Source organism: Geospiza fortis, unplaced genomic scaffold (genome assembly GCF_000277835.1).
Source record: "Geospiza fortis unplaced genomic scaffold, GeoFor_1.0 scaffold452, whole genome shotgun sequence".
Taxonomy (NCBI): domain Eukaryota; kingdom Metazoa; phylum Chordata; class Aves; order Passeriformes; family Thraupidae; genus Geospiza; species Geospiza fortis.
Genome location: NW_005054369.1, coordinates 1515502 through 1524971, shown reverse-complemented (window position 1 = coordinate 1524971; position 9470 = coordinate 1515502). Strand labels below are relative to the sequence as shown.

Sequence of the window (9470 nt, the reverse complement as noted above, 5' to 3'; positions counted from 1 at the left end):
ACAAAAAGGCTGAGAGCTGCTGGTACAGGTTTCATTCATCATTTCTGGTTATGTTAGTGCACTTTTTTCCACAGTGGTTTGGGATGTGTGTGGCATCTCCCACCACAGTGGAACCCATTGGTTGTTACCCCTGTCCTGGCACTGCTGAGGATTTGCTGGTGGCTGTGGCTGTGTCCACTCCCTCCAGGCAAGCAGGACAAGCCCCAGATATTCAGGGAGGGGATGACAGGGATGTCTTTTCATTTTGGGGAACCCTCCAGCTCTTTTAAAAGTGTCACTTTATGCATCACTTAGAAGAAAATATATCCTGGGTTAATTTTTATCCCTCCTGTTGTGGAGGGTCCAGCCACGCCAGTGTTTTCCCAGGCTGCTGCCCCTCCCTCTGTGCCCCTGCAGTGGCACCCTCACAGCAAAGTTCTTGGCTTTGAGTCTTCCTGATGCTCCATCCATCCCTCCCTCCCCACCACTGACAGGTCCTGGTCTCGGGGCACACAGCTCCTGCTGGCCACAGGCACCTCCTCAGCTGAGCAACAAAGGGCAAATTCACCCCAACCCACGTCCAGCTCTCACCTGGGCATCCCCAGGGCTGGAATTCCTAAGGGCTTCTGTTTTCTTTCCAAGGGCTGCTCCTGGTGCCACGCTAACCCCCCAGAGTGGGAAGGTGGCCAAGGGACCACGGCCCAGCTGTCCTGGACCTGGTGGCCGACGGGCCACGGCCCTGCTGTCCTGGACGTAGCCGTAGCATTCAGTTTACATTCAGCACAACCCGTTTGCCTTACTAAAAATGCTTCTCCAATGAGTCATGGCCTTAGACTGGGCACGTTGGCGTAGGCACAGACTACAGTTAGCGACAGTTTTGAGGCCACAGTGGTGTTCTGTTGGGTATTTCTTGTTGGGTTTGTATGATTTCATGTACTTATTCTCAGTTTAAGAAAGCCTTACTTTTTAAAATTTTTTTTTTCTCTCTCTCTCTCTCTCTCTCTGTAGAGGTAAAACATTTGTGGATTTATATATATATAAATATATATATAAATAAAGTAATTAAAAATATTAAATATAATATAGTATGTGCCTCAGATTCAGGGGACATCCTGTTGATTGTAAAGTCAGAAGTGGTGTTGCTCCCCTGGTGTCAGGAGATCTGTCCCCTAGGCAGTGGGAGAGCAGGGCATCCCCTGGGGGTCTTGCTCTTGGTTTGTAAAGGACTTCACCTATTACACAGATGTTTTGGGAGCCCCCCAAACCCCCAGCAAACCCCTGCTGGCTGCCAGAATGTGATACTAAAGTAATATGCAGACAAGGGATGTTATTCCTTGCTAGGTAGCTAAAATAGGTTCATTATTGTGAAGGGACTCAGTGGCTTGTCCAAGGTGTGACCCAGTCTGGGCAGCAGCTGTTTTGGGATGACACCAAAGCTGTGGCAGCAGCAATAAAGGTTCTTCATCCTGAAAAAAAAAATGGGATTTTAAAGAATGTGATACTAAAGTAATATGCAGACAAGGGATGTTATTCCTTGCTAGGTAGCTAAAATAGGTTCATTATTGTGAAGGGACTCAGTGGCTTGTCCAAGGTGTGACCCAGTCTGGGCAGCAGCTGTTTTGGGATGACACCAAAGCTGTGGCAGCAGCAATAAAGGTTCTTCATCCTGAAAAAAAAAATAGAATTTTAACACAGAAAGTCTTAGCAGGCACACAGGTATTTTGCTGTGTGTTTTGCAGATGTAGCTCTTTGAGCCTGTCCTATGAAAGAATACATGAAAAAAAGAGAAACCAACGAAAAGAAGCATTTGTAAAATAGATTGTAATTTTTCCACGTGCTAGCATAGCCTGTTTGGCCAATAAAATTGTGTTTCAAGTGCATTGTTTGAAGCTCCTGGCTGCCCAGGCAAACAGACTGACGTAGGATGTTCTAGGATTGTAGCAGTGCTTTGCGGCGTGTGTGGGTTCCGTGTTTGAGAAAGAAAAAGAAGAGGATGGCCAAATAAAAAAATACACAAAACAAAACAAAGCAGAAAGATGGGAAGAAGAATAAAAACAAAGCCTTCTGAAGCTATGACCTGTAGTAGCCAAGTCTCGCTGGCAATTGCACAAGCGCCGCGGGCCAAGCGTGTCCTGGAGGGGCTGCCCCAGGTGTCCCCTCCCCGGGCGGGCCAGGAGGCTGCTCCTGCCCCCTCCATGACTTGATTGCACTAGAGCAGCTCAATCTCAGGAAATTGCTTGTTACTTTTACTGTGTAAATAAAGCTTCCTGGTTCAATAAGCCGTGTCTGGACTCTCTGTGCTGTCCCTGCGGCCGGGCACGGCTGTGGGGTCCAGGGAGGTTGGGGACATGGGGACATTGCTGACCCTCAGAGTTGTGGCACTGGTTGGAGTTTGATGGGCTTGGAGTTTGATGGAGACCCCTCCTCTACTCCCCTGGCTGCAGCTCCTTGACATCTCTATAGGTGCTGGGAAGGGATGTCCCAAAAAATGGGTGGGGGTCAGGAAAGCCGTCAACCAGGAGCCTCCCTTGGGTTGTCTGTGGAGGAAGGGTGTCCCAGCCATGGGGTGCACAAGAAAATGGACATTTTGAGATATTCACATGCAGACAGACACAATGCAACCTCCCCATTGCAGGGGGACATCTCCCATGCCTCCCCACCAGCCTGTCATTGAGCTGTAACACAGCCAAAGATATAAACAACAAAATGCAAACTGAAGTGCCAAGTAGCACCTCCTTCTTTGTGTTTAGGGACAAACATAATATCCTGCCTCTTAAAATCTAAACTCAAATCTAAACTCAGGGCCCACAGCAGGCCAAGGGCACATGGGGGTTTTAAAGAAGTTCTTGGGGAAACAGGGCAGTATCTCCCTGCAGCCTTTGCAACCTGAAAAGTAAAACGGCTGGACTTCCTCCAGCAGGCAGTGTAAAAACTTTCATGACAGATGGCAGGATGTTTATCTGCCTAAACTTAATCAGATTGAAGTGATAGGCTTAGTATAATAGAACAAAAAAGGGAAGAATTAGGGGTTAAAAAAGAAATTCTCAGTGATCCATCACAGCCTGAACGTTTGACCAGGGTTTCCAGCATCCTTCCGTGTGTGTGGAGGCTGACAGTACCATACACTTTGGCTGAACCACTACCCAGAGGACAGAAGATGCAAAAACAGACCCAAAAAATTGCACTAAGGTCATTTTCCCAGATGTAGTTTATTTTATTAGAGCTTAATTCCCAGCCCCCTTTCCCCTGCTGTCCCCAAGGGGTGCTGTGCAGCTCCAGGGCCAGCTGGTAGCTCTGAAAAACAAGTGTTCCAACTCTCCAGAAACAGGCAGCATCATTTTGGTGTCCTTCAGTGAGTGGGGTCATCTTCAGCTGTTGGGACTGCTGGAAACAGAGCTGGAATTATCCTTTACCTCCTGCTTGCAGATGCAGAGAGCAGTGGCTGAATGTAGAAAGTGGCCAGCACGTGCTGCCTGAGAGTATGGATATATATTAAATATATGTCACACAAACATAATTACATTATTTCCTTGGTTCCTTAGAGAACTGAAACAGGTTAAAGCCCAAATAGTCTTGCCCAAAGCCCAAGAGGGTACAGAACTGCTGATATGTTGATTAAAAGGTGACTTTTGCCTCTAAAAGGTGACCCTTGCAAACACTACCATGTGTCAGTGAGGGTGGGTAGAGGACTTGATGGAACAACCCCTAATCTTTTAATTTTTTGACCCATTTTGAGCCCCTTCCATGCTCTTGCCAGGTGCAGCATGGCCAGGTGTTACCACACATGCTGCAACAGCTGCACTGCAAAACTGACAGGGGGAGAAACCAAAATCCCAGGGGAAGGGCTGCAATGCCTGCAGGCAGGGAGCAGCTCCTTTTAGAAATCCTTATTCTGATGAGCAAAAAAAGGCAAATCTCATGCCTGTCCTGGCAGCAGGAGGGGGCTGAGCTGGAGCTGAGCTGGTGCAGCAGATTCTCAGCAGGCATGTGGGACAGGATCAGGCTCAGGGGATTGTTCAGTGAGTACAGAATCCTGGAATCCCACAATGGTTTGGGCTGGAAGGGACCTTAAAGCTCATCCTACTCCACCCCAGCCATGGGCAGGGACACCTTCCACTGTCCCAGGCTGCTCCCAACCCCATCCTAACCTGACCTTGGGCACTTCCAGGAATGAAGCAGACACAGCTTCTCTGGGCAAACTGTGCCAGGGTCTCCCCACCCTCACAGGGAGCGATTTCTTCCCAAAATCCAATCTAAACCTGCCATTTTGAAGCTATTCCCCCTTGTTCTATCACTACATGCCCTTGTGAAAAGTCCATTTTCAGCTGGAGCAGTGTCTGACTCAGCCCTGGCAGCTCAGGGACTGCACATCTAAGATTTTAATGGGGAGAGGCAGGAAACCCACACCTCCTCCCACACAGGCTGCTCACAAACCCCCCTGCAGAGGGAAGACAGAGACCATCAGTCCCATGGCCTTTTCCAGCTTTTTCTGGTAGGGAAAAGCATTTCAGGTCCTGTAAACACCTCTGCCAGTGCTGACCCAACTGAACACAACGACAAGACAGGCCAGATCCACAGGACAGGGTTTATTCCTGACAGGATGGTGCAGTTATTCCCTAATGTGTTACTGATTGCTGTGCCCTCTCCTGGGGCTGCTCCACACAGGTTGATCCTGGCAGAACCACGGCTCCTGCCTTGCCAAGGCATGTGGGGCTGTCCCCCTCCCCAGGGCTTTTGTGCCACCCGAGGCACACACAGGAGCTTGGTGGCCTCCATCCTCCCTATCCCACACAGGCACCCCAAAAGGCACAGGACATGGGGGTTAAACAGGTAAATCCATTCAGGAGGGGGTGCCTGGGCTCCCTGTTTCCCACCTCCCCGGGTAAGCAAAGATAAAAAGGGGGAACAGCCCCCCAGCATCACCCAGAGGAGGCTGAGGCCTCCCACAGGCACCAAGGGCCAGACATTGAAAACTTGCCAGAGAACAGCAGGTTTGGTGTTCCCTTGGATGGAAGGTCAGTAGATCATTTTAGTACCATTATGTGAAATATGTCAGAAGGCAGATGCCCACCACCCTAGACAAGGCTGGCCTGGGTTCATTCAGGTGAGATGGAGGTGGGAGAGGATGAAGTGGTTCCATGGAGGCGTTGCACGTGAGGGCTCATCCCTGCTCCTGCTTGGATTTACAGCTCCTGGAGGATGATGTCCACAGCCTCAGCCAGGTTGTTCACGTAGGCATCAGGCTTCACCTCGGGGTGGTTTTCATCGGACGGCCTGGAAGGAGACAGAGGGGTCCAGCTGAGCAAGGGCAGGACCCCAAACAGCCCCCATGTCCCTGGTGATCCTGCTGCCCACAGAGCCCAGGCAGTGCCAATGGAGCACCCCTGAGGTTCACAGAATTCCCAGAATGACCAGGCTGCAAGAGACCTTCAAGTTCATCGAGTCCAGCCCAGCCCCAACACCTCAACTAAACCCTGGCACCCAGTGCCACATCCAGGCTTTGTTAAACACACCCAGGGATGGGGACTCCACCACCTCCCCGTGCAGCCATTCCAGAACTTTATCACCCTTTCTGTGAAAAACTTTTTCCTGATATCCAACCTGTATTTCCCTTGAGGCTGTGTGCTCTGGTTGTGTCAGTGCTGCTGGAGAAAGAGCCCAGCCCCAGCTGAGCACAGGCACCTTTCAGGAGCTGTGAGAGTGATGAGGGCAGCCCTGAGTCTCCTTTTCTCCAGGCTGAGCACCCCCAGCTCCCTCAGGGGCTCCTCTCAGGGTTTGTGTTCCCAGCCCCTCTGGATGTGCTCAGTGTCCCAAGGTCCTTCCCAAGCTGAGGGGCCAGAGCTGGGCACAGCACTCAGGGTGTGCCCCAGCAGTGCCCAGTGTAGGGGCAGAGTGACCTCCCTGCTCCTCTGGCCACTCCATTCCTGACTCACATTCCTCCCTCTTCTGTTTGTTTGCCCCCTTTCTCTCTCCCACACCCATGTCTTTCCCAGATGATCAAGTGGATCATATGTCCTTTGTGCAAATGAGCTCAGCAAAACTTTGCAAAACCTCAACTGGAAGAAAATTTTCAATTAGTTAACTAATCCAAGTGAATGCACTGAATTTTACATGGCACTTTTCATCCAGGCAATAGCAGCACCAGACAGGGATCACTGTAAGGACCTCACTGCAAGCCTGGGACCCTACAAAATGACAAATAATTATTCTCCCACAGTTTTTATCTAGAAATAGGCAGAGAAAAGAACTATTCCCTTTCAACCTAGAGACACAGATAGTCTTCACACCACTTCAGTGAAAAGGAAGGCTCTGCCAGGGTTTAATTTTGCAGGACCACCATCCCTTGCAAACCCAGCAGTGCTGGTTTGAAACACCACCAGAAGAAGGTTCAGCCTCACCCTCCACCAAGTCACCACCCCAAAGCAGAGTGACTTGAAGCCATTTTTTGCCAATGCTCAATTAGCAGCACTGGCCTAACGAGGCACAGCTGCACAATCCCATTTTGCTGATTTAGCAGCACTGCTGCTGGGGAGGGGGGCAGATGTGGGAGGCAGAAATTTTCCAAACCTCGTGGTCCTGTTATGGCTCTTGGGCTGAGAAACCCAACAGCTGCTGAAGGGAAAACATATGTACTTTATACACTTAATGACCTTCCTTTGGGAGAGAGATGGGAGCCCAAATGTCCACCTCCCACCTCTCCTGCTCCCTGGGAAGGGCAAACCTTTATTTAGCACAGCCTCTCCATGGGGAAGATGCATTTCCCACCAGATGCAGGGGAGGCAGAGAGATGATGATTATTATTATTATTAATGATGTGCAGGATTTGGTGAGCACTTGTCTGTACAAGCACCAAATCACTTCTTCTGTCCCAGCACTGAAGCTCCCCAGGGCTGTTTCCTTCCTGCTCTTTTCTCAGCCCTGCTCCTCACAAAGGCATGGCCTCTTTTGGAAGCCCACACTGTGTGCTTGAGGCTCTGCTTGCTGCAAAGTTGGGCTATGAACTAGGAGAAATAAAATATTTTTGTATTTTCAGCCGATATTCATCTTTCCTTGTGTCACCTGCAAAGCTATGCCCAGCACCAGGCTCCAGGAAACAAACTGCATCTTATTGAGAGAGTGGATGGGTCTTTCTTTAAATATCCCAATTCCATCTTGTTACAGGGCTAGGGAGCAATGAGAATAATTACTATGATGTTTTTTAGGTTTTTCTCAACTGAAAAAGAGTTTGCTGATGGAGAAAAGCCTTCACACATAAAGCAAGTAAAAATCCAGTGTGTATCCACCCCTTCAGTGGTAATTATTGCTCACTCTGATTTAACCAAGTGGCTTTGATGAACACAAAGATAACTTTGGGCATACAGTAAAATAATCCATTTTTTGTCACTAATCCTTAATTTGAGTGGAGAACTAAATAAAGCAACGAACAAAACTTCTCTTTGCATTTTACACCCTGAAAAATGTTCCTTTCCTAGATTACACATTAGGAGAAAATTCTAAGAACTGCTTGAAACGAAAGCTTCTACAAGAAATTTTCAATTACACAGCACTCTTTGATCTATTAAAAGGATTTTGTGATTAATATCTGTGCTGACTACACAGAAATCCATCTGTAACTCAGCTGCTAAATGCCAGTCATCAAGAAAAAGTCCTGCACACACTTAATGTGTCCTGTGAAAAGGGGGTGTGTGTATGTATATATAAATATATATAAATAAAATATATAAAAATCAATATATATTTATATTAAAATAGAAAAATATATATTTAATACATATAATATATTTATATATATTATAGATATTTTTATAAAAATATATATATATAACATATATATGTATAAAAATATATATATTTTTCCCCATTTGCCCAAATACCATGGGATCACATCACACTCCTGGCTCCACTGAAGTCAATATTAAAACATAATAAATAAAGTTGTGTGAACTCTGCAGGAAAGCAGAGAGCTGGAATAAACACACTTCCCTGCTCTCCTGCCTTTTCCTAGGGCTGCGCGTGGGGCTTTTGTCCCTGTCAGTGCCACCACAATCCCTGTTTCATGTGGCCCCTTCCTTTGTCTCACAGGCATTTTGTGGCTCACAAAAACAGCCAAGGGATGGGTTTGCTCCCCCCTCTGGCTCAGAGCTGCTCTTGAAGCATCCAAAGAAAGGGAACTGCAAGCAAAAAGCACCAAACTCTAATGCCAAGAAACAAAGCTCCAAATGCAGCAAAACAACTCAGGAGCCCAAGCCTGGGTGCCAGAAGTGAGGCAAAAGAGACAGCTGTGCCATAAAACCTCTGGGCAAACCCAAATGCTGGAGGATGAGCCCTTACTCTGTTGTCCAGAGGGAGCAGAGACCATGGCTCTACACCAGCCTCTTCCCTGGGGAATTGGGGCTTTTTCCTAAGAGAAACACCAGCCACTGGGAGTTTTAAGAAGGCCTGAGGTGAAGCAGTGCTCTGGAGCTCTGCCCTGATGTCCTGGGCATTGCTCTGATGGGTCAGAAGCCACCAAGGTCACTGGGTGCAGGTGGAAGCTTGAGCCAAGAGCAGAGCTCAGCTTCTCTCAGTGACAACAACCCCATGGAACTGCAGGTCACAGAACTGACAGTGAAGGTTACCTTTTAATACTTTCTTCTTTCCTATTCCAGAAATAAATAATAATAATAATAAAAATCTAAAAATATCTTTAATTTGCTAGGTCAGTTGAAGAAGTTAGCATTGAGCTAACTTTAGGACAGACTCCTTCTGATTTTTTTTCTCATATGGGGCTCTGGTTACAGAGAAGAGCATAAATCAAAATGACAGAAAATTATATAGTGCAGCTGAACATTGAGCTGTCAGCACTCCTGGCCAGTGCACAAACTTGCTTGTGAAAAATCAACTACAGCCTTGGGAAACACTCTCTTCCATAAAGCAGGACTCCTTGGAGTGGCTGAGCACCAGGGCCTGGAAGTACAGAGCATTTCCCAGCCCAAACTGGCCATGGCACTGTGAATGTGACACTTCTGCACTGCCTTTGGTGTTCACCTTGCTGGCAGGGAAAGGAGTGGCTTAGCACAGGACCCCTCTGAAAGCCAGGGTGGTCCTTCCTGCTCCTTATGAGCACACAGGGTGATGTTAGGAGAAGAAAAGCCACCCAAAAGGACCAGTGCATAGAGCACATGAACAATATGAGCTATTTCTAACATGATGCAGCTCAGACAGTGGTCCTGTGTCCATCAAAAGCTCCTCAGGAGATGCCTGAACATCCTCCTCTGCCAGGGGTTATTTATCACTGTCAGGGCTCTGTGGCCCCTGTGCCCTGAGCCAGACCTCAGTCCATACTAAACTGGTTAGTTCAGATCAGTGCTGCACCTGGAGACATCAGGGAGCAGCAGGGTGCTGCAGGGAACTGGCTCTGCAATTTTAACTCTTCAGCTGGGAAGAGAAGCTCCATTTATCAGGAAAGCTCCAGTATCAGAGCTGCTGCCTGTCAGAAAGTGATGGCTTCC

At 48.0% G+C, this 9470-nt stretch overlaps 1 protein-coding gene across 1 annotated transcript in view; it reads right to left on the bottom strand.

Moving 5' to 3' along the window:
• Nucleotides 1-4546: 4546 nt before the first annotated feature.
• The window catches only part of LHPP (phospholysine phosphohistidine inorganic pyrophosphate phosphatase), a 76744-nt gene continuing 71820 nt past the window's right edge, over nucleotides 4547-9470 (bottom strand). The window contains exon 8 of the mRNA XM_031059884.1: nucleotides 4547-5253. Coding sequence (XP_030915744.1) covers nucleotides 5163-5253 — 91 coding nt within the window. The 3' untranslated portion in view covers nucleotides 4547-5162. The remainder of the gene's footprint in view (nucleotides 5254-9470) is intronic.